General features: G+C 53.1%; 1 protein-coding gene and 1 long non-coding RNA gene across 10 annotated transcripts; one reads left to right on the forward strand and one right to left on the reverse strand.

Annotated features, from left to right (window-relative positions):
* Nucleotides 1-138: 138 nt before the first annotated feature.
* LOC133044917 (uncharacterized) lies at nt 139-5,887 on the reverse strand. 4 transcript variants are annotated; one of them, XR_009690088.1, is made up of 6 exons: nt 5,821-5,887; nt 5,510-5,704; nt 1,980-2,117; nt 1,353-1,661; nt 736-824; nt 151-457 (listed from the first exon to the last, which is right to left on the reverse strand). It is a non-coding gene; the product is annotated as an uncharacterized LOC133044917 (long non-coding RNA). The 4 variants fall into 4 exon arrangements; XR_009690089.1 differs by having other exon boundaries at nt 152-457; nt 1,353-1,471; nt 1,583-1,661; nt 5,510-5,883; XR_009690087.1 differs by having other exon boundaries at nt 139-457; nt 1,980-4,700; nt 5,510-5,883.
* A 350-nt stretch (nt 5,888-6,237) lies between these two features.
* On the forward strand, nt 6,238-23,845 carry GMEB2 (glucocorticoid modulatory element binding protein 2). 6 transcript variants are annotated; one of them, XM_061126828.1, is made up of 10 exons: nt 6,238-6,260; nt 12,560-12,724; nt 13,017-13,114; nt 13,673-13,800; nt 17,509-17,612; nt 17,906-18,063; nt 19,919-19,990; nt 20,260-20,397; nt 20,695-20,817; nt 21,247-23,845. In XM_061126828.1, exons 2-10 carry the CDS (start codon nt 12,594-12,596, stop codon nt 21,903-21,905), a joined length of 1,611 nt encoding a protein of 536 aa, XP_060982811.1. In that variant the 5' UTR covers nt 6,238-6,260; nt 12,560-12,593; the 3' UTR covers nt 21,906-23,845. The 6 variants fall into 6 exon arrangements, with proteins under 6 accessions (XP_060982811.1, XP_060982810.1, XP_060982809.1 ...); XM_061126827.1 differs by lacking the exon at nt 6,238-6,260 and adding an exon at nt 9,634-11,217; XM_061126826.1 differs by lacking the exon at nt 6,238-6,260 and adding an exon at nt 11,514-11,978.
* Nucleotides 23,846-24,012: the final 167 nt, after the last annotated feature.

Raw genomic sequence — 24,012 nt, forward strand, 5'->3', positions numbered from 1 at the left:
TAAAAAAAAATCTGTGTGTTTAAGAAATGGTTGCACTGTCCCAGTGTGTCCTGCAGCTGTGGGGTTGCTCGCTGCCTGTGCATCAGTGAGAAAGCCAGCTCTCTCCTGCTGGAAACCCCAACCTTGGGTATTATCACAACTGTGAGTCGTTCTTGTGACAATGGCGATTTTAAGAAAGAAGCACAGAAACAGCACACACGCCAACTTTCACCTCTGGAGACCCAGGAGTTGGTGGAGGCAGAGCGAGGAGGCTGCCCTGGCTCCCCCAGGGCTGAGTCTTCCTGCGGGCCAGGCTCTTAGGTTGCCACCGTGGGATCGGAGTTGCCTTCTCACCATGGCTGTGGGTCTTGCTCAGGCTGGGAGGGTGGTCCTGGAATCCCAGGGTGTGCCCCGTGGCTCTGTGGGCCCTGCTGGGCAACTTATGGTTCACAGACACATCTGGCCCTCACGTGGGGACCTGGAGTGACACAAAGGGATCAAGTTGATATCCTAACTCACACTGGTGGACATGAGTGTACTCTGTGACCTGAACTGCCACATGGGGTGCCCGGCAGGGACCCCTCAGAATTCTGAGGAGATGGCATGTTTGGTAGATGCCCACACTGGACCAAATACACAGATTCTGGAGAGATGCCTGTTCCCCAGGACCCAGAGAAACCCATTCACCTCTCCCCTCACCCACTGCCCTCTCCTGGGGCAGTCCTGCTACTTCCCCAGGCTCCACGGAGCTCTCACCATTTCCCCTCCATCCGCTGCCCAGGGAGAGGTAGGGGAAGTCGGAATCCAGGACACACAGCCTCCAGTAAAATGGAGACATCAGAAATCTGCAGGAGCAGAAAGAAATATGTTGAAAATACTTTTAGGAGGCGTGAGTTGTGCATGCCTGTCATCTGGGTTCACAGGCACATGCTTGCCACACAGAAGCACACGGCCCTGGAATTCTCAGAGAAGCAGCTGATCACAGGTCAGGGTTTCTTACCCCTTCGGGGGCTCTGGTAAGGCATTGAGAGGCAGTCACCACATGGAACCTCTGACATGAGGATATGATGGGGAAGCCTTCCCAGAAGAACGATCATACTTTTAAAATTTTTAATTGGAGGATAATTGCTTTATAGTATTATGTTGGTTTCTGTCACACATCAACATGAATCAGCTATAAGTATGCATATATCCCCTCCCTCTTGAACCTCCCTCCCGCCTCCCACCACATCCCACCCTTCTAGGTGGGATGAGCCCAAGTTTGAGTTCCCTGAGCGATCACATTTCTTTTTTTTTTTTTTGCGATCACACTTCTTAACAGAGAAGCATAGGTGGGACTCATTCTGGGGAGGAGTTAGAGCTGTACTTAGTACCTATTGCTGTGAAACAAATGAGTCCAAGCAGTGGCAGAGGACAAGAAACATCCCCTCAGTCTCTTGTCAAGTCAGGAATTCAGGAGCCAGGTCATTCTGGTGTGGGGCCTCTCAGGAGGCTGCAGTCAGGACAAGGGTGGAGGCCCTGGCTGTCTGGAGGCTGCCTGCAGCAGGAGCACCCACTTCTAGGTCAGCTGGCTCACATGGGTGCTGGCGGGAGGCCACCTCACCTCACTGAGACTGTCCACCGGCCTGCCTGAGCAGCCTCACAACTTGGCAGTTGGTCCCTGGGACAGGTGCACGAACTAGCTGTGGAAGCAGAAATGAGTCATGAAGAACAGCCCACCCTGGGGTGGGGGTTGGGGTTAGGCTCCCCTTTGGGAAGTGGGAATGTCAAAGACCCCACGGACAGGTTCTAAACCACCTGACACTCTGCCTCCAGGACCCCGTGAGTTCTGGACACAGCGGGGGCTGTCTGGTGTCTGGGGGCGGCAATAGAACAGGGTGTGCAGCAGGCCACGTGGGCTGGAAGTGCAGAGGCCATCCCCAGTGGGCCTTCCTCCAGCCCCTCACACATCCCCCCCGCCCAGCAAGCTGCGTAGGACAGAGGGCGGGGCTGGCACCTACACGCTGCTTCTCTTCCTGCTGAGGAAAAGTGACTGTGCTCTTCGCAGCTGTGTTAGTCTTCTAGGATGCCTTCAGTGCGCCACAACCAGGGGCCTGAAGCCTCAGAAGTGTCTCCTCTCAGTGGAAGTCAGTTGTTGCCTGGCAGGGAGGGGAGGGAAAGAGAGGACAAGGCCAGCCTCCGGCTCCCAGACTTGGCTGTTGGGAAACGCAGTCTCTCCAACCCCCGCAGGGCTACTGAAGAACAGGCCTGGGCCTGGACCACTTGTCATCAGACAGGGGCCCACAGAGCCTGTGTGGGGGCCCCTCCTGCTGTGAGACGGTTGTGTCCCCAGCACTCAGCATGTTGGGAAGGGGACAGGTCCAAGAGGGGTGCTTGCAGGCTGGCGGGCAGGCAGGACCCAGCTTGCAGACAACTCCCCTGCACAGCTGGCCTGGCCTCTTTTTTCCCTAGTGAAGCCCAGCTGCCTTGAGCTCTCTGTGATGACTCGAACTCTGGGAAGGAAGTGTTTGGATTTCCACCCCCAGCGAGTGGCTGGCGCTCTAATGAGCCGGGGACTCCCTATGGATAGGGAACTTGAGCTGGGGCTCTGCTGGACACCGGCTATCCTTGGCTTATGGATACATTACTCAGGTCTTTGCCTCTTCCTGGGTGTCTGTCTTACAGGACATCACTGTCTGAATTAGGGGCCCCCACTCCAAGATGGGGGCTTGCCTGGTGGCTCAGACGGTAAAGAATCTGCTTGCTAATGCAGCAGACCCAGGCTTGATCTCTGGGTCACGAAGATCCCCTGGAGAAGGGCATGGCAACTCACTCCAGTATTCTTGCCTAGAGAGTCCCATGGACCAAGGAGTCTGGCAGGCTATAGTCCATGGAGTGGCAAAGAGTCAAACACAACTGAGACAGGAACACACACACACAGATTTCAACATGACCTCATTATTTAACTAATTACACTTGCAACAACCTTAGTTTCAAATGAGATCACATTCTGAGGGCCTGAGACCTGGGATGTCAAGACATCTGTGGAGGACACAATTCAACCAGACAGCAGTTGTAATTATGTAACTGGTAACTTTAAAACATCCATGCACTTATTTGTATATTCAACATGAGTTAAGTGCGTGTTTATTGTGTGTGTCTGACTTCAGAACAGTGATGGATTTGAAGACCCAGCCCCTGCCCTGTGAGAACCTACATGTTATTCAATAAAACCTGACATACAGGTGGTAATTTATGATTTTGCAAAGCATGTTTTTAATCTTCACAAAGTCCACTTTGGGGAAAATAAGAGTAGATATTATCTTATGACAATGTCTTTTTCTGGTTACAAACATAATGTTCCCTGTATCACTGCAAAGTATGAAGACAAAAATCTTGATCCCCTAAACTCCTTACCCTGGAGAGGACTACCCCGCCAGCAGTGTTGAAGGGAATCCCAGCTCAGACCTCTGAGACATGCCCACAGTGACGTCTGCACCTTTCCTGTCCTCATACATATCACTTCAAGTGCCAATCATCTATTTCATGGATGCACTAGGAATTTTGAGAAAACTTCCCCAAGTTTTTGGCTTCAGTGAACTCTTATAACCTTACAAATTTAGAGGGCCCCTCCCACAAAGAGCTGTTTATGTGGGCTTTATGAGTCAATGGGGACCACACTGAGAATTAAAACCGAGAAATTTAAAAAACTAATTAATTTAGAAACTATACTAAAGACCTGGATGAGATGGTTGGATGGCATCACCGACTCAATGGACATGGGTTTGGATAGACTCTGGCAGTTGGTGATGGATAGGGAGGCCTGGCGTGCTGAGGTTCATGGGGTCGCAAAGAGTCGGACACGACTGAGCGACTGAACTGAACTGATACACCTGTCACATATTAACATCTTAAAATGAAAAACAAAAAAATAAAATGGAAAACAATGACAGTTTCCTAAAAAAAAGAAGAATCAGTGAGAATGGTGGAAGCATATGAGAAAATCTAGCCTCACATAGCCACACAGTTGGAAAAAGTATATTTTAACATCTTGGTCTTTAATACTAAATGAGGGATAGTTTCTTAAAAGTTGGCTGCAGAGTGAATCTGAAACCGTATCAGTAAACTTCATACTCTTACATTGGATAGAGTGGTGTGTACTGAGCTTGAAGACAACTTTCACCCACGCACTGTTCTGTAACACCCATTGCTGCCCTACCCCAAGCAGGAGGTGCTGGACCCTGGGGCTGGCAGGCTGGCCGAGTGGAGGAGGGAGGGGACAGGACTTGTTGGGTTAGCCGGCCCGTCATGGTCCTGCCTTCCATTTGGTCAAGGGCTGTATGGTGGAGCTGAACTGAAGCACAGGGCTTGGCAACCCCACAGCATTCTTGGGCCTGTTGATCACTCTTTCATAGGTTTATTCTCCGCTGCAGGCAACCAAGAGTGGAAGCTCCCATCCCCATGGGAGTCCAGGGGAGAAAGCACCACCACAACCCCTAGCCAGGAGGAACTAGTCCATCCCGCCAGCCAAGCAGAGCCCAGCACTTCCGTTCAAATGTCAGGTGTCAGGTTCTATAGCAGACATACACCAAGGCCCTGCAAATTCAGACTGGAGAGTTTGGGGTGCCCACAGACTTCAAGGCTGGCAGCCACAGCTCACCTGGCCATGCAGCAGCAGGACCTGGCCTGGTCCCTGCCCTCTGCATCTTCTGAACCCCTCCCTCTCATTTTATTAGCAGCCACTTTAGAAACGAGAGGACAGGGAAACTCAAATACAGATCACGAGCACCCACTTCTGTATTTACCAGGTGATAAAACAGCATTGACACAGGCTCAACAGTTTTAATCTTTACAAACAGTGACTTTTTATCACTGGCCCCAGTACACTCTACGTGACTGAAAATAGAATGAAAGTGTAACTCTCCAGATTATAACATCACCAAAATGAAGGTGGCCTGAAAATTTCCCGGCCTGGGAAATGGCTTTCAGTGGTCTTCCTACTCAAGTATGAACACACGTTCAGAGCTCAGTCCTAAAGAAGGCGTTTGTTTTCAGACTTCTAGGCCTTCTGAGAGGGAGCACCCAGGGACCCAGAAGGCTTCCATCTAGGGTCTGAGTCATGGGCAGCTGCCAGCAGGCAGAGCAGCAGCACTACACAGGAGGAGAGTTGGGACCTGCCTGCTCTTGTCTGAGAACAGCCAGCCTCGGCCACCCTCTGGATCCCCCAACTGCCTGGCACACAAGCAGGTGTGGGAATGGCCAACCCCACCGCTGCCCTGCTTCCTCCAGGAGTCCTGCAGCAGGAACTGGCCGGGATGTCTCACACGTGCCTCAGCCCTGGGCAGGGCAGGTGAACCCCACTTGCCATCCCCGGGGCCCCCAGTGCACCTTTCAAGCAAACATTAAGGCCTGGTTGTGCTGACTCCCAAGTCAAAGGAACCCCATGAAAGCTGAGCGCTGCTAACCGTCTCATGTTCTGGTAAATCTAGGGTCTTTATACTCCAGCCAGTTACTGTAATTTTAGGAGTTCTCACAGCGATCCTAATCCTACCCTAATCAGGGTGTCCTTCGAGGTTCTGTGATAGCGGAGGAACTGGATTTATACTTCAGTTAACGCAAATTAAGATGAGCAAACGTGGTCAATGACTACAGCATAGAACAGCGCGGTTGGGAATCGACACAGGAACACTGGGGGGCGCCACGCCGATCCAGAAGAAAGAATGTTCAAAGCCGTCTTTATGGCTTACTGTAATACAAAAATAAAACATGATAATCGCAGGATTCGGACTATATACCCCCAGGGCAGCCCTCTCACCTGCCTGCCTCTGGGGAGACCCTGTCACACACGGGGAGATCACTCACATTTCTCGCCAACCCTACGGACCCTTTCCGGGGTCTTGTTTCCGCCGTGCCAGGCAGGTGAGCCAGCGGGCGGTGGGGGGGGGGGGGGGGGGGGGGTTGGGCAGCGTAACCCGCAGACCCAGGAAAAGGCAGGTACATCCACCTCCAGCCCAACCCACACCCACGCGCACGCGCGCCCGGCCTCGCCGGGCCTTATTTCTCGGCACCGCCCGCCTCCACGCCGAGCGCCAAATAAATCCCCGGGCTCGCCCTTGCCCGTGCGTGCGCGGCCCCGCCGCCTGCGTCACTAGGAAGCGCGCGCCCGGGCTGCCGCCGCCGCCGCCGCCGCCGAATCCCCAACAAGGAGCGGAGCCCGAGGCCGCCGCCGCCGCCCGCCCGCCGCCGCCGCCCGCCACCCCCGCCCGCCCGCCGGCGCCCGCGCAGGCCCGGCCGCGGCTCAGGTAAGCGCCCGCCGCCCCCCCGCGGCGAGGCCTCTCGCTCCGCCGCGCGCCGCCGTCCAGTCAGGGGTCCCTGCGGAGCGTCAGGACGTTACGGCGGGGGGAGGGGAGCGGGGGAGGGGCGGCGGCGCGCGGCGGGCGTCACGGGCGTCACGGGTCCGCGTCAGGCGCGTCGGCGGCGGCGCGGCCTCCATCTTGCCGGAAGGCGGCGGGCGGCGGGCGGCGGGCGCTAGGGAGGGCTTTGGGCGGGGGCCGCGTGGAGGGTACCGCGCGGATGCCCCGCCTTCCTGTGGGGGCCCGTGGATCGCCCCGTTTCCGTGGGGGTGTCGTGTATACTCCCCTTCCCGTGGGGCTCGCGGGGATGCCCCCTCATCCCGTGGGGGCCGCGTGGATATCCCTTTCTTCTGGGGGTCTTGGAGATAATCCCCCTTCCCACGAGGGCCTCATGGATAACCCTCTACCCTTGGGGCCACGTTGATACGCCCCTTTCTGTGGGGGCTTGCAGACCCCTTGGTGAGAAGCAGAGCCACGTGAACCTCTTGGTAGGGGTCCATTGCCAGTAATGACCTGTTACATACTTGCCTAACTTTGTGATTTACTTAGTTTTCTTTCAGATAGCCGAGGTTATCTTTCTTTGCTAACACTTCAAATACAAATTACAGTTACATCAGTCTTTTTATTCATTTTTTAAAAAAGCTGACATAACCAGTATACAACTTTATGAGTTACATGTACGCCTGTGAAACTACGATCTATATCATTAAACTGTCAGTCACCAAAAATTTCCTGCTCTCATTATTACTCTGTGGTAGGAACGATTAGCTAGCAAAAATTTAGGTATACAATATTGTTAACTATGCAGTATCTCAGACCTCCAGGATTTACTCATTTTGCGTATCTGAGGCTTTGTACTCTGACCAACATGTCCTGGTCCCTCTTCAGCAAATGCTTGCAACCATCATTCCACACTCTGCCTCTCTAAGTTTGACTGTTTTACACTCCTCATGTAAGTGGTGGTGGTGGTTTAGTCACTAAGTCGTGTTGGATTCTTTTGTGACCCCGTGGACTGTAGCACTCCAGGCTCCTCTATACATGGGATTTTCCAGGAAGTGGTATCATGCAGTATTTTGTCCTGTGTCTGGCTTATTTCACATAGAATAATGTCCTCCACATTCTTCCATGTTGTCACAAATGGCAGAATTTCCTTTTTTTTTTTAAAGGTTAAGTTATATTCCATTGTGTATGTATACCAAACTTTTATCTATTCATCTGTCCATGGACAGTGAGGTTACTCCCATATCTTGACTGTTGTAAATAATGCTCCAGTGAACAAGGGGTGCAGGTGTCTCTTGGAGATCCTGATTTATATTCTTTCATATATACACCCAGAAGTGGGGTTGCTGATCATATGACAGTTCTATTTTTAGTCTTTTGAGGAACCTGGTACTGTTTTCATAGTGGCTGCGCAATTTACATTCCCACCAACCATGCACAACTGAGTACAACAGTGTGCACCAGTCTGTTTAGGATAAAGCCAAGTGGATTAAATAAATCCCCAAGGTAAAAAGATACATTAAGCAGACTGGTCAGAAATTACTTCTTTGTAGGAAGTATCTTAAGACTTTGGGAAGACATACTGGACAGGGGAGAAACTTACACATACAGGTTTCTCACTTAAGAGCCTGATGCCGCCTTGCCAGTGTAATGCAGGGTGTGGTCAAGACTGGACAGCAAGTGTTTGTGCCCCCCTCACTCCCCAGGAAGGCAGGGTGAGGAAGCCCAGATTCTCAAGGAAAAGCAGGGCTAGAGGGCCACCTCCAGGAATGGCTGCTTCTGACATTCCTCAAGAGACACTGGAAATCTGGATTTCTAAAGTGTGAAGCTTGTAAACTATGAAAAAGTTGCAACTAATTAAATATTTTGAAACAAGGTGAGGATCAAAGAAACTGTGTCTGTGGGCCATTGCTGTGTGACCTAGGCCCTCTGCTACGTTTCTGATTATATTTTTATCAAAGGAAAATATTTGATTTTTTTGAAGACGTGGAAAGCTAGATCTGAATCTGATGTACTCACTGTGCACTCACACATTTTTAACCTGTTTTTATATATTTATGCCCCAAAATGATGTTTTAGAAATATTTTGTCATGTTTTCTTTACCTCAAAATTAATTGGGAAAGAGAAATTTTGAGAGCTTATATAGTTGCCATTGGAGAGGCAGAAATTCCAGCTTGTGGGTTTTCACTGTTCAGTGCTCTGTGCAGTTTTGAGATGTGGGTGTGGACAGCTGCTCTTGGAGGGTGGGTCCTTGCCTTTCTGCAGCTTTGGGGTCAAGCGTGGCTTTCTGGGCTTCTCAGATCATACCTGCTGAAAGCAGAGGTGGCTCCATGAGGGCCAGGTACCACAGAACAACATTACTTTCAGGGAAATTTTTTAAAAACTTTTTATTGGGCTATAGGCGATTAACAAACAAGGTTGTGTTCCTTTCAGGTGATAAGGGTGATTTTAAAGTGATTTTTTTTTTTTTTTTTTTTTAACCTCATGACATGTGGGATCTTAATTCCCTGACCAGGGATCAAGACCAGGGATCGGACTCGTGCTGCCTGCAGTGGAAGTGTGGAGTCCTAACCACTGGACCGCCAGGGAAGTCCCTGTATGTGTGACTTTCTGAGGCCCTGCCAGACTGCTTTCCACAGGGGCGTCACCATTTTGTTGGTCTGCCACCAGTGCAGAATGGTTCCAGTCCCTCCACATCCTGACCACACTTACTTTCCGTTTATTTTTAATAACCATCCTGATGGGTGTGAAGTGGTATCTCCTTGTGGTTTTTGTGTGCATTTCCCCAGTGATTAAGGGTGTTGAGCATCTGTTCCATGGCTGACGGGCTGTTTGCAGATTTCCTTCAGAGAAATGTCTCCTCCAAATGATACTTGGCCTGTGGTTCCGTTCGATTTGTTGTCGTTGAGTTGCATCCTGGGTGTGAATCCCTTGGTGGGCATGTGCTGCGCAGACACCGCCTTCCAATGTGTAGGTCGCCTTTTCAGTCTCCCAAGAGTGTCCTTTGGTGCACAATAGTTTTTAATTTCAGTGGAGGCTAATTGATCTGTTTTTTGTTGCCTGTGCTTTTGGTGTCATATTGCTAGGGAATCCCCTGGCAGTCCAATGGCTAGAACTCTGCTCTCACTGCCGAGTGCCTGGGTTCAGTCTCTGGTCAGGGAACTAAAATCCCACAAATTGTACCGCTGCAGCCAAAAAGTAAAAAGAAAGAAAGAAATCTTTACCAAATTTTGTGTCAGGAGGACTTTCGCCTCTGCTTTCTTCTGAGGGTTTTACAGTATAAACTCTTATGTTTGGATCTTTGATCTATCTTGCGTTAATTTTTGTCTGTGGTGTAAATGAAAGTCCAGCCTCATTCTGTTGCCTGCAGAGGTCTGGTTTTCCCAGCTCCGTGCTTCGAAGAGACTGTCCCTGTTCTCCATGGAATGTCTTTCTATGTCCATCTATTGAAGGTCATTGGAGTTGCTTCCAGTTTCTGACAGTCATGAATAAAGCTGTCATAACGTGTGTACAGGTTTTCATTCCTTTGGAGCAGATACTTAGGAGTGGGTTTGCAGGGTCATGTAGGAGGAGTGTATTTAACTTTATGGAAACATCCAGACCCTTCTTAGTGTGGGTGCACCACACGGCTGTGTGTGAGAATTCCGGTTGCTTCACATCCTCCTGGTCTTTGTATCATCAGCTTTTCGTTGGTGCTTTTTAAGCTGTTCTAATAGGCATGCAGTAGTATTCTTGTGGTTTTAGTTTGCATTTTTTTGTGGGTTAATGATGTCGAGCAGCTTTCTGTGTGCTCATTTGGACTTCTCTTTTGCTGAAGTGTCTGTTCACATCTTCTGCCTACTTTTAAATTGTGTTGTTAAAAATAAATAAATTGTGTTGTTGTTGAGTTCTTTGGGTATTCTGCAGGCAAGTTCTTTGTCGGATGTGATTTGCAAGTATTTTCCACCTATAGCTTGTTTTTTTCATTTTCTACTGTCCTCTCTATATTCATTCCATTGTACATATCTCATTTTTGGGGTAGGTTTATGTTCACAGCACAATTGAACAGGAACCCCCGGAGTTCCCCTATACCCACTCCCCGGCCTCCATCCCTGTCAGCATCCTCACCAGAGCAGTACGTTTGTTGCAGTCCACAAAGCCCAGGTGACTCATCATCAAGCAGAGTCTGTAGTTTACATTGGGGTCACTTTTGGTGCTGTATGTTTTTATATTTTTAAACTAAGACTTAATTTTGGGGATTCCCCTGGTGGTCCAGTAGTTAAGAATCCATCTTGCAATGCAAGCAGCAGGTTCAGTCCCTGGTTGGGGAACTAAGATCCCACCTGCCTCGGGGCAACTAAACCTGCATGTTGCAACTAGAGAGTCTGTGCGTGACAATGAAAGATCATGCATGCCGCAGACCTGACACAGCTAAATATATAAGTAAAAAGAACTGAAGGGGAAAACTTTGCTGAGTTTTACCAGATATTTACCACATGTGTTGCCTTCCTCCATTCCTGAAGCTTCAGGCTTCCCTCTGCTATAATCTCCGTCTGTCTGAAGGACCCTGTTAACATTGCTTTTAGAGCAGGTGTGCTTGTGGCCAGTTGTCTTAAGTTTCCTTTATCTGAAAATGTCTCTATTGTGCCTTCCTTTCTGAAGAGTCTTCTCCCTGTTGCAGAATGCAGGCCTGAGGCTCTTTCCTTTCAGTATGTTAAGGAAGTCCCTGCCTCTGGTTCCGTGGTTCTGGGGAGAGTCCCGAACGCCTTCAGGTTGCTGTTCTTTTGTGGGAAATGCGTACCTTTTTAATCTGCTGTTTTTGTAACATTCTTACTTTGTCATCCGTTTTCAGCAATTTGATTATGCTCTCGGCATAGATTTCTTTTGAATTTATTCTGCTTGAAGTTTGTTGGACTTCTTGAGTGTGTAAGTTTATATTTTCCACTACCCTTGGGATGTGTTCAGCTGTTATTTCTTCTGAGTTGTTTTTCAGCACCACACGGTCTTCTTTCCTCTGGGACTCTGGTGATACAGATGGCCAACTTCTTTTGTTCTGCATTCCCAGAAGCTCTGTTCATTCTCTTTTCCATCTTCTTTCTGTTGTTCACATTAGATCTTTTGTACTGCTGTATATTTTCACTGCTGTGTCTCTTTCCTCTCTCATCTCCATTCTGATACTGAGCCCATAAGGTGGGTTTCTATTTGTTATTATATTTTTTTATTTTCAAATTTCCACTTGGCTGTGACTTTGGTTCCTATGCCAACCCGGTCAGGACAGCAGGCTCCACTCATGGAGTAGGAGCACCCGCAGCTCAGGCCACTGGGGGTTCCAGTGGTCACCTCAGACTGGGCTTCTTTGGATAATTTTTGCCCTAATTTTGGTCAGACTTTCCTGCTTCTTTGTGTGGTAGGTAATTCCGGATTGTCATCTGAATCCTTTGAATATTGTGAGACCCTGTGGAGGATGGAGCATTTTGTTATAGCAAGAAGTGGACCTGGGCTATGGGTCTGAGCCCCTCCTGTGGGCGGATGTGGTATTGAGTCCGCTCAGCCTTCAGACTGTGCCGGGGTCTCTGTCCCTCAGGTGCCATCCGAGGCTGGTCTGAGACCTGGGCAGTGGTCGACCCTGGAGGTTAGTCCTCGAAAGCTTTGGCTGACCATTTCAGGCCAGGTCTGCACACAGACAGGTGAGGAGTGACTGGGGCCTTCACACACGGCTGGGGTCAGGCCCTTTCCACCTCCCCACTCTCTGCAGTCTCTTGCACGCTCTAAGCCCCAGAGCCGCCTTTCTTGTGCTCTGCCTAAAAGCTGGGTCTCAGACGTGTCCCCTGTGCCGTGACACCTCAGTACCTGGCCTGCCCTGAGCCAAGCATCAGAGGGTGGAGAGCAGTGGAGCAGTCAGTTGCCTTCAGGTCCCCGGAGTTTTCAGTGCCTGCCTGACCGCGACCGTCACAGAGATTAGAGGGCTGGGGCTCACCGGAGGGCAAAGAGGCAAAGACAAAGTAACACCAGGGAGGGTCTCCCAGACCAGAGACAGGGGGTCTCCAAGGGCTTTCTGTGCGAAGCCCTGGATTCCATCGGGACCCGCCTCCAGAGGCATCCACCTGCATCCTGACCCCTCCCCAGCGCCCGAGTGTGACCGCAGGGCTTTTGGGCCTGGTGCGGCTGGCTCCACGGTTCTGCTGGGGCTTCCGCCCTGTGCTCACTCCACTGTCAGAAGGTAGCAAGGTCCCCATGCAGATCCTGTACCTGCCCTGTTGCCCTGCAGGCCCGGGGCCCTGGCGTCTCCTATCCGCTGAGCCATGGCCACCCCCGATGTGAGTGTCCACATGGAGGAGGTGGTGGTGGTGACGACGCCTGACACAGCGGCGGATGGCAGTGGTGTGGAGGAGGTGAAGACTGTGCTGGTCACCACCAACCTCGCCCCACACGGGTGAGGACAGGCTCAGGGGGGCGGTGGCGGAGAGGCTCAGGCGAGCTGAGGGCTATGTCTTTTCTTCCACTGCCGAGGTCGTGGCTTCCTGTCCCCAAATGCATGGTAACTTCTCCTCTGAAGGGTCAGGCCAGTTGGGAACCAGGTTTTTCTAGGTGAGGTGAGGAGAGAAGTGTGTGGGGTCATGACCTCTGGCTAGACTGGAAAGCGGGGCAGAAACGGTAGTGGAGCATGGGGCTGGCTGTTGCAGAAGTGCTGATGTCCCCTCTGTCTCCTTCCCTTTTGTCCCTAGCGGTGACCTGACAGAAGACAACATGGAGACGGAAAATGCCGCAGCGGCTGCTGCAGCGGCGTTCACAGCATCCTCGCAGCTCAAGGAGGCCGTGTTAGGTAGGGAGCCTGCCTTTTGGCAGTGGCGCCCGCAGGTTGCTTCAGAAGTGGTTTTGCCTGAGGGGACTGTCTTCCCTTCAGTAAGGGGGCAAAGGTTCCCGAGGCCCTCCTGGGGCTCCTCTCCAGAACTGGGCCTGAGGCGCCACAGAGGTCCTGGCTCCAGGGTCCCCAGCAGTGGCGTTGGCCCGTGGCTAGCAGGGAGAGCTCAGTTTGCGGTCCAAAAGCTTGGTTAGTGTAGCTGTCTGTGATCAGCAATGCAGACTCTTACCACCTCTGGCCTTTTTCTGTAGCCTAACATTAAAGGCCTCAGAGCTCTTCCAAATATTAAGAATAGGTTTCTCTGTAAGTGTTTGGGTGAAGTTTTATTTCCATCAGTTGATCTTTACTTTGGGCTGAGGAGAAATGCCCTCTGCCCACCTTGGTCTTGTCTCAGTCTCTCCTGGATTCTGATTTCTCTTTCAAGGTAGTTAACCTTGTACTTTTGCAGGAAATGCTTTGGAGAAGTTGTAACTGATTTTCTGTGTTGCCCCTTTCCCTGTCAACACACCTGGTGAGAAGTGAAGATGGCTGAAGAAGAGGAGAGCCTGGAGGCAGAGATTGTGTACCCCATCACCTGCGGGGACAGCAGGGCCAACCTGATCTGGAGGAAGTTTGTGTGCCCCGGCATCAATGTGAAGTGTGTGCAGGTGAGAGTTCCCATGCAGCCAGACTGCAGGGAGGGGCTCCCAGGGCCGCAGCTACAAAGCAAACAACAGGAGACCCCAATGGCAGGGTTGTGACCTTGGTGGGGAGTTCAGGAGGCAGAAATCCCATATTTGGGAGAGCAGAAGACAAGCAGGCTTCAGGGACAAACAGGCTATCACCAGGGCATGAGAGAGCCTCAGGGCAGTGAGTTCCTTTCCTGGAGTGACTCTGTTGGGCACTTTAAACAAGGGAGCTGCTTTGCAAAGACTCATTAGCAGCCATGGGTGAGGTGGACAGGCGAGAGGTCTGCTTTTCCTGCAGCATGGTAGCTTAGGTACCCACTCACCTTGTGCTGAAAACAGCTAAAAATGCCACTTAAGGCATCTAGAAGATGCTTCCTTAAGCTGGCAAAAGAGGAGGAAGTAGGCCCGGGGCTTGAGTAAAGGTGGATTGTAGAGGGCAGCCAACTTCTGCTTGACACTGGTTTCTCAGCCTTGTGGGCAGGACATGAGCCAAAGCCCAGGGCTCCCAGTTGGGGTGTGTTGTTGGGATAGTGATTGTCCCTGTGATGCTGCTACTTCCAGAGGTCTCCACCCTCAATGTTGGGGGCTAGAAAACATGCTGATCACATTCTCCCAGCCCCCCTACCCCCAGCACAAGGAAAACGCCCCTCCCACATCAGCACCAGGTGGAGTAGGGACCCTCCTGAGGAGCCACATGTGGCCTGTACAGTGTGAGTACCTTTAGCTAAGAGTTTAGTTGTCAGGTGGTTCCTGGCTCACAGCTCCCCCAGGAATCTGACAAAAACAAATGAGAAATCCTTTTTCAAAGAACTCACCTTTATCTCAGGTTTCAAGTAACTTTGGCAGACAAAGTTCCAAAAAAAGGAGCAGTTCACAGTAACGGAGAACATAACCCTGAGCACACAAGGAAACCATAGCACCTGAGTGAATGCACACAGAATCCACAGAGAGCAAAATAAGGCCCACAAATACTACAGGTTGGAATTCTGAGACACGAAATATAAAATAATGATGTTTAATTTATGTTTAATTACTTCAAGAAATAAAAAGGAGACTCAAACATGAATAAAGCATAAGCAGATATGAAAAAAACTAGAAATGAAAAACAGAATTAAAGTCGAACACTAAGTGGGTGGATTTACAGCTGATTAGATACAGTTGAAGAGATAATCAGTGGACTGGAAGACAGAAGTGAAGTTATCGAGACAACTACCTAGCGAAGCATCACAAGGGAAAATGGAAGCACAAGAAAGTCTAACGTATCTATCTGACTTCTGAGAGGAGAGAGGGTCTGAGAACTTTCATAACCCAGCAAAGACAGCCACCCGCAGTTCAAGAAACTTAACACATCCCAAAATGAACAAATACATTCAAAATTTCACATTTCGAAATCTACACTAGGTGCCAGTGCAAAGGACCTTGCACTAGCTCTGGGACATTTTAGCATCAGAATAATGAATGATGGTCATGGATTATAATTCAAGTAAAAATAAGAATCTCTCTGCCCATATTTGTTGCAGTATATTTCATATCGTTTATTTACATCAAACAAGGAAGAGTTAAAACTATGCCAACTAGCAAACATAGATGGGGTGCTGGAGCCAGAGCGCCGTGAGGAGGTGCTGCATCTAGTCAGGGGAAGCTGGTCTCCAGGTACCCCCATCACTAAGGTGCTGCTTATAGAGGGTGAAGCCTGCAGATCACCCGCTAAATTGGGCGTCAGTGTTGGGCCAGTTTCCACCACAGCCTCCTGATGGAGTGGGCAGGGGTTCTGTGGCATTTCCTGACACAAACGCACAACCTGGTTCTGCTCAGGAAGATATCAGACAGACACAAACTGAGGGATGCTATCTTTGTCTGTAGAAACAGACCTGCATGCTTCCCAGATGTTGAGATCAGGAAGGCATGGTGAGTCTGAGATGCTCCTGCAGATTAAGGAGAGGAGAGACAGGGCAGTCAGTACAGTCAGACAGGTGTGAGTGGGACCAGTTAGCCCACCCTGAGTGTGGAGCACACCTACCCAACCAGTAGAGGAGAACCTAGTTCCTCAGAGGGAGGCGGGACAGAAAGTGGTGGCAGGATGTAAGGGAGAGGCAGGCCATCAGGTGGTGCTGCAGTGTCAGGTGGGGGCAGCGCCAGAGAAGGCATCATGTAGTTAGGGGGCACTTTGGGTCCAGCATGGACTTTCTATGCTCGGGGAGTAGCCAGAGAGGGTGCTGACTATCCCTGCCTTCCTGGGCTCAGAGGTAGCTCCCAGTCAACCAAGGCAAGGGATAGAGTGGCTTCCTGGCTTGGAGGGACAGTGCTCAGGCTCAGGAAGTCAGGACAGTCGCTTCCATCAAGAGGGCTTCCCAGGCTGGTTGCAGGCAGCCTTGGAGAAGGCCACCTTGCAATAGAGATTCACACACATTTTTTGTTTTCCCGGCACATATAAAAATTATATTTGTACTGGACCGTGCTCTGTTAGTGGTGTCATAGCATTGTGTCTAAAAACAGTGTACATGTCTTTAGCTTTATTGCTAAAAATGGTAACCATCATCTGAGCTCTCGGAGTCATGGTAGTAGCACTGAAGATCACTGATCACAGATCACCGTAACTAATGAAAATGTTTGAAATATTAGGAGAATTACCAGAATGTGACACAGAGACTTGAATTGAGCAACTGCTGTTGAAAAACAGCACCGATAGGCTTGCTTGAGACGGGGTGTTTGCAAGCCTTCAATTTGTGGAGTATGTACTCTTTGTGGAGCGTGACAGAGCAGGTGTGGCTTGTACTTGAGCTGAGGCAGTTTTGCTCCAGTGGCAGGGTAACCTGGGCCCAACCTGACACAGACTGCAGGGCCCCTCAGGGCAGCTGTCCTGGGAGGGGAGGCCCTGGGGAGGGGAGGCCCCGGGGCATCTGGCACCCTGGCCAGGTTCAGCCATGTGTCTAGGCCATGTTGGAGCTTTTGTTTCTGCCTCTGCCGCGACTGTGACATATCCAAACCCCCTGCTTGTGCTCTAAGTAAATGCAGTTGTGTGTTGGTTCTTTGGTTCCAGTGCATGCTTGTTCTACAAGACTGAATTGGATACTTCACCTTCTCAGGCCACATTTGGGTGAAACTAGCAGACGCGCGAGGAGGAAAGGCAGTTCCCTGACTTGAATTGGGCATGTGCTCCTGTGCCATGAAGGGTGCTGTTAGGGCTGGGCCAGGCGGGCTGAAGGGGTGTTCACAGCTGACCCTGTGATTGTATCTCTTGTTACTTGATGGACTGTATGTGAATGTTATTTGTGGAATAAGTTACGTACAAGAAAGTTCTCTGCTTCTTGTCCGGAGGGAGAGAGTGCCCTGCATTTCAGAGTTGGGTGGGCTCCCTAGGTCCCAGGCACTGGGTATCTGGTTGAGGGAGAGCACTGAGCTCCCAGCTCCCTCCCTGCTAGGGGCAGCACCTGACCATCCACTGGAGCAGGATAGGGCCAGCACCTCACTCAGGCTCTGCAGCTCAAGCATCAGGCTTGGCTCAGCTGGTGGTTCTTCCTCCCACCTCAGTCAAGATTGCCAGTGGCTAAATCCTAAATGTCCGCCTCCACGGTGGCTGCCCTGCCATCCACCCTCTTTCCCAGGCTGGCCCTGACAGAGGCTTCAGGCAAGAGAGAAGGGCATCGGGGAGGAGCTCTTGACCCTGCTCTGCTCTTCTGTCCACAGTATGATGAGCACGTCATCAGCCCCAAGGAGTTTGTGCACCTGGCCGGCAAGTCCACCCTGAAGGACTGGAAGCGAGCCATCCGGATGAACGGCATCATGCTTAGGTGGGCGGGGCGGAGGTGGGGCGGAGTGGAGGGGGTGGGGCCTGCACAGGACTGGCCAGGGACCCTCCATCAGGGAGTACTGTGGCCCTCTTTGAGAGAGTGGCCCTCAGGTGCTGACTGAAGTCTCTGGGATAGCTGCCTCCACTGGGTACCAGTGGTTGCACTTCTCGTGGACAGAGCCACACACAGGCATCCCCACGCTGCTGAGAGAGTGGTGCTGGGATGGAGCACAGGCAGACCCTGAGCCTCCGCAGCCTTGTCACCCTGTGTGATGCCCATCCTCCTCCATGCAGGAAGATCATGGACTCTGGGGAGCTGGACTTCTACCAGCATGACAGGGTCTGCTCCAACACCTGCCGCAGCACCAAGATCGACCTCTCTGGGGCGCGCGCGTCCCTGGGCAGCCCCACGCCCACTGAGTACATCCCGCTCACGCCGGCCACCGCTGATGGTAGGTACCACATGCTGGGCTCCCTCTGCTGCTGGCTGCTTGAGTGGGGCCTACAGTCAACTTGGCTGTCCCTTCTGGGCCCCAGTGGTTTGCACCCACCTCCTCCTTCCTCACCGAGGAAATCTAGCTGAATTGCTGTTGTACCCACAGGGAAGACTGAAGGACTTTATTTTCTTAAGCCATTCTTATTATAAAATACAGTGATTCATAGGTGGAGAAGAGCATGAAGATTAACAGGGTCAGCGTCCAGTGCCCACCTCCAGCTTTGCCCGTTTTGGGGAGCGCCCTCTGCCCTTGCCCTGGAGCCTCTCCCGTCAGCACCGGTCTGGGCTTGTGTGTGCTCCCTGCCACTTGAGTTGCTGATGTGTTTATAGTGCTCTAACTGGTAGAAGGCCTCCGTGTTCCCTGGGATTATTTCCAGATGTTTGAGCACAGAGATTCTTTTTAAAACAAGTTGGAGTGAAATCAGGTCCCAGTTTCCCTGTTCATGTTGCCCACTAGTAACTTGGTGGTGCTACCTTTCCCAAGATGGGAATTAGGTTGCCCCTCAGCTGTTGCTCCACTGGTCACTCTGGGCCTGCTGCCATGTGGCCAGGGACTGTCCTCACGGCTGACCAGACAGTGGTTGGTCGAGAGGCCTTGTCCTTCTCTTGGGAAGCTGGAGGGGAGGCTCGGGGGCATAGAGAGCTCCTGGAGTTCACCCTGAATAAGTCGCTGTACGCTACCTGCCCAGACTGGCAGCCAGCTCAGTTGGGGAGTCCTCTGGGAGATCCAGGAACATGCAGGCTGCCAGCAGTTGGGACTGGCCCTTGTTGACTCTTCCTCATCCATTGGTCACTCTTTGCAGTTATTGGGTGGTGGCCTGGCCCTGGGACAGCATGACACAGTGTGGGAGGGGCTGGGTCATGGCAAGGCCCCTGCCCTCAGGAGAAACGGGGACACCACTCCTGGTGGGCTGGTGGCTTCTGTGGGAACAGGACCTCCTCTGGATGATTGAGTTCACACTCTTCTCTGCCTTGTAAAAGGTGGCCGCAGTGGCTGGTCTCCAAGAAGGCTCTGAACACTGAGCCTCCAGTCAGAGTGCCATGTCCGGTAAAGGCCACGTGGGGTTTGGGATTTAGCTCTTAGAATTCTGTTATCTCTAGATGGTTTGGACAATCTGTTGCTTTACTTAAACTTACCTCCATGGTGGTTTCTTCAGCCAGAGTCCTCAGACCACCAGAGTCACCTATTGTGTAGTTAAAGGTTCTATATCAGTCCAGACTATGAAAAAGCTATTTCATGCATCTGACATTCCCCAGCCTGATGTCTTTGTCGGATGTGGAAAAGGCCGGCATGAGATCAGAAAACTCAGCCAGAAGTTAGGATACTGTGCTTGTTCCTAAGCCCCAAATGGCCAGATCCAGACCGTGTCCAGGACTCTGAAGACACCGGAGATAGGTGAACCAGCCTGGGTGGCTTACACCTCTCAAAGTTCCACCTCTTCTGATTTACAAGAAGGAAACGTGGTAGCTGTTGAGACAGACAGTAGTGTCAATGAAACAGAGACTTGAGGGGCTGCTGAGAACGGGCCAGGCAGGAAGGCTGGGTTGTGGCCCCTGGCCGGTAGGCATGAAGACTCGTCATAACTGACAAGGACAGCAGAGTATTGAGGACATGGGCACAGCTTTGAGGAGACATTTTCTAGGTCCTTCTTTGTCCATATTTAGCAGTGAATGTATAATGTGTGGATCATCTGTTGTGCTTATACACGTTAATTAATTTTTTGAAAGTGGGGGGTATGAGGGGGGGTACTGTGGCGGGTGGGGTGCTGGCCTGTCGCCAGCAAGGCTCACCAAGCTCATCTTGGTTGCAGTGAATGGGGCTCCTGCGACCATCACCATCGAGACCTGCGAGGACCCAGGGGACTGGACCACAGCCGTTGGAGGTGCGGGCCTCCCTAGGCTTCTCGCTGGGGGTTGGGGCTCCCACCTGCTGCTGGCTTCGCCCTGGGGACTTGTGGGTTGCCAGGCATTGTCTTGGTGGATGCACAGGGCTGACCCATTGGACTCCCACTTGTGGTTGGGGTGAGGGGAACATTCACACGGCTCCCCCAGAGCTGTGTCCTCCTGGCAGTTCTTTACTCCTCCCTGTGATAGAACCAGAGGGGCTGCCTGTGCAGGACTCCCGATCTCTGAGCCCCTTCTTCCATCTCAGATGATACGTTCGCCTTCTGGCGGGGGCTGAAGGACGCAGGCCTGCTGGACGAGGTCATACAAGAGTTCCACCAGGAGCTGGTGGAAACCATGAAGGGCCTGCAGCAGCGGGTGCAGGACCCGCCCCTGCAGCTCCGAGGTGAGCCATCTGTCTGCCCTGGTCCGTGGGCCCCAAGACCTCTTCTGACTCGGCGTGGTGGGGGTGGCCTCAGGATGCCGGTGAGTGTAACCTGCTTCTTCTGGCTCTGAGCTGGCCCAGCAGCATTGGCAGGGGTGGGCAGTTAGCCTGCTTCCTCTGGATCCCTCCTTGCTGCTGGGAGGAAGCCAAGCCCTAGACCTGCTGCACCTGGTCCCACACCTCAGCAGGTGGCATGGAGTGCTCCAGACCTGCTGTAGGCCAGCCCATTCTCACTGTTTGCCTGCCCTGCCCATGTAGACGCCGTCCTCCTCAACAACATTGTACAAAACTTTGGCATGCTGGACCTGGTGAAGAAGGTGCTGGCCAGCCACAAGTGTCAGATGGACCGTTCTCGGGAGCAGTATGCCCGCGACCTGGCAGGTACGCTGGCCTCGGCTGTGCCCACAGGTGCTTGGGTGTGCAGAGGCAGGCACAGGCTGGGTGACACTGGGATGGCCCCAGCCAGACCTCCCCCAGAATTGAGGGATTCACCCTCAACCCCACGCTTTGCCTGTGAGGTGGCGCCTTCCCAGGAGGTGCCTCTGGGTGTATGTAAGGCAGGCTGGTTCTGTAACCAGGCAGCTTGCCTGCAAACGTTAACATGAGCAGAGTACGTGACAGAACAGGGAAGGCTGCCCCAGTCAGGGGACTTGAGCCAGCTGCTCTCTGCTGCTTCCTCAGAGCAGCTGGTCCCCTGCAGAGAAGCCCTGCAGACAGCGTCCCCACGAGCACTTGAGGTCAGGCCCCAGGCCAGTGCAGGCCCTTGTCTGGCGGTGGTGGGTGGTCTGACACCCTGTGCCTGCCCCGCAGCCCTGGAGCAGCAGTGTGACGAGCACCGCCGGCGGGCCAAAGAGCTCAAGCACAAGTCACAACACCTCAGCAACGTGCTTATGACGCTCACGCCGGTCTCCCTGCCACCCCCTGTCAAGCGGCCGCGGCTCGCAAGGGCCACGTCCGGGCCGGCCGCCATCGCCTCGCAGGTGCTCGCCCAGTCTGCCCAGATCGCCCTGACCCCCGGCGTGCCCGTCTCCCAGCTCACCGGTGTGCCACTGGGCAAAGTGGTGTCCACCCTGCCCTCCCCCATGCTGGGCAAGGCAGCGCCCCAGGCCGCTCCAGCCAGCTCCCCCGCCTCGCCACTGCTTGGCGGCTACACGGTGCTGGCCTCCTCCGGCACCACCTTCCCCAACACGGTGGAGATCCACCCGGACGCGTCCAGCCTCACGGTCCTGAGCACGGCCGCCATGCAGGACGGCAGCACTGTGGTCAAGGTGGTGAGCCCATTGCAGCTGCTCACCCTGCCTGGCCTGGGCCCCACCCTGCAGAACGTGGCCCAGGTGTCGCCCGGGGGCAGCACCATCGTGACGGTGCCCACGGGGACTGTCGAGAGTGCCGTGGCTCCCTCGGGACCTGAGGAGCACACAGCCACCATCGAGGTGGCCACCATGGCGGAGGGCCATGAGCACAAGTAGCAGCCAGTGGAAGGCGAGGCCTCATGTGGGCACTGGGCTGGCCGCCCCTCCTCAGGCTGCAGGGCACAGCGCCGGTGCCCACGGGCCACGCGGGGCTGCTGAACCAAAGAGAGGAAACGCCAAAACAGACGGAGAAGAGAGGAGAGGCAAGGGACGTGGCAGCAGCCTGGGGTGTGGGGCTCTGAGCTCTGAACCTCCTCCCCTGTTTTCCTGGGAAATATATTTTTCCATCTGTTGCTTATTAATACTGTTTACACGTGGGGCCTTGGTGAGGAGCCAGGTGGGGGGCCAGGGGCCCAATGCAGCTGGCGGCAGGGGCAGGGCAGGGGCAGGGCCTCGGCCCATAGCTGGGGAGCCCGTTACTAACACGTGTCTTGGGAACTGTCCCCAAGTGTGGAAACCCATGGATCCTATGGATTTGGTTTCTTCCCACAGTTTTCTGTAGGTTTAGTGTGGCCAGCACTCTGCTCTCCCATCTCTGGCATAAGCATCAGTGGTGCTGCAGGTCTGCACGTGGCTCAGGGGCCTCCAGGGCCCCCGGGGGTCGGGGTGCAGGCCCTGGGACACCCGCCTGGCCACAGGGACCCCGGGGTCCAAGCAGCACAGGCCAGAACACCCCCCCATCCCTGCCCGCAGATGCTCAGGGGCCATTGCACATGCTCTGTGGGTGTTTCTAAGTGAACCCCTTAGTAGGCTCCAACAAAGAGTCAGGTTTATCGTGTTTTCAACCTAAATGAGGCAGAGTGCCTGGGCTCCCTGATCTGCTCTGGTTTCAGGAGTGTCTTCTACACAGGGATGGTTGGGACGGCCCTGGGGGCAAGAGGCAGGTGTGCCCTGTGACTTTTCCTGGGGAAGACACATGGAGAGAACGACCAGGGCCCACGGAGGGGTCACTCCACGTCCAGTGGGGACATGCCTCAGGTTGGGGCTCATGGTCTGATGTTCAACTCCAGGCTCAGCTCCATGCTGGTGGGCCCCCCCAGAGGTGGGCTGCATCCCACTGGCTGACACTGGTGCCCCAAGGCATCTGGGACCAGCATGGGTGAGGTGGCACCCAGGTGCTTGTGGGGAGGGTGTCTGTGGGCTGGCTGGCCCTCTGCTTTTCTGGTCTTGGACTTGGAAAGACCAGGGAGGGGCTGCTCTGCAGGCTTTGAGCCACTGCAGCTGGGGATACCCACGGCCACCCTGGGCCTCCTGTCCATCTGACACCTGTGGAGACCCAGAGAGAAGCCTCTGCCCGCCTCGCACTTTGAAGGGAACTGGGCTCCGTCCATTCGTCCTTCCGTCCGTCAGGTCCCCTGGACCCACCTCAGCGCCCTCACTGAGGCTGTTTTGTTTCTGTCATGTCTGGTCGGCTGCCATTTTGGGCGTGATGGTTTCAGCGCAGTGTCACTTCCTTGTTTGTTAGACGCTCCTCTTCCAAGGGCGTCTCTGATACACGCAGTTGAGCCTATGGACGGGGCACCCCAGCCAGTCCCTCATCCGGCTCAGATCATATCAGAACATGTTGCTAGTGAAACTGGGCATCTTGTGCTTGGAACCTTGACCATTCAGACCTGCTATGCCCTGAAAAGCTGCCTCTGCCTGCCGGCCATGGGGCACTGGGTGGAAAGTTCGTTTCAGAGCCATATAGACAGAACCGTGATGGCTGCTCCCAGACACGGTGCCTGGGGGCAGAGCTCCGGGTGTGGGAAGGGGCCCACTGTCCTCTAGGAACCTTCAGCCCGGTGTGGGGATCGGGCCATCTCACTGTCAGCGCCCCACCCTTCCCCCCACCAGGCATGCGGGGGGCTGTTCTGGGCTCAGGCTCCGGGAGGCAGGATTGGATCTGGGGGGCTCGGAGGCAGCCTGGGCAAGGGACACCTCTGAGTTCTACTTTGTACGTTGTTTTGCAAGTATCTGCTTGGTACTTTGATTTCAAATAAAAACATTTTTCATAACCTGTGTCTGTCTTGTGATGAAGGGCTGTGAGTGGATGGATTTCCAGCAAGGACCACTGCACCCAGCACCTGAACCAGGCGAGGACCCTGACTCAGGGCGCCTGCAGCTTCTTTCTTTACAGTTCCAAACTGATAGTGGATCTCAGTTCCCCCGACCCAGGGGCGAA

The sequence above is a fragment of the Dama dama genome, chromosome 23, assembly GCF_033118175.1.
Source record: "Dama dama isolate Ldn47 chromosome 23, ASM3311817v1, whole genome shotgun sequence".
Lineage (NCBI taxonomy): Eukaryota > Metazoa > Chordata > Mammalia > Artiodactyla > Cervidae > Dama > Dama dama.

What these genes read in the sequence shown, in the direction of transcription:
- GMEB2 (XM_061126828.1), top strand. Translation starts at nt 12,594, where the DNA reads ATGGCCACCCCCGATGTGAGTGTCCACATGGAGGAGGTGGTGGTGGTG. An exon ending in ACCAACCTCGCCCCACACGG is followed by an intron (nt 12,725 to 13,016) that starts GTGAGGACAGGC and finishes TTTTGTCCCTAG; the next exon opens with CGGTGACCTGACAGAAGACA. An exon ending in GCTCAAGGAGGCCGTGTTAG is followed by an intron (nt 13,115 to 13,672) that starts GTAGGGAGCCTG and finishes CCTGGTGAGAAG; the next exon opens with TGAAGATGGCTGAAGAAGAG.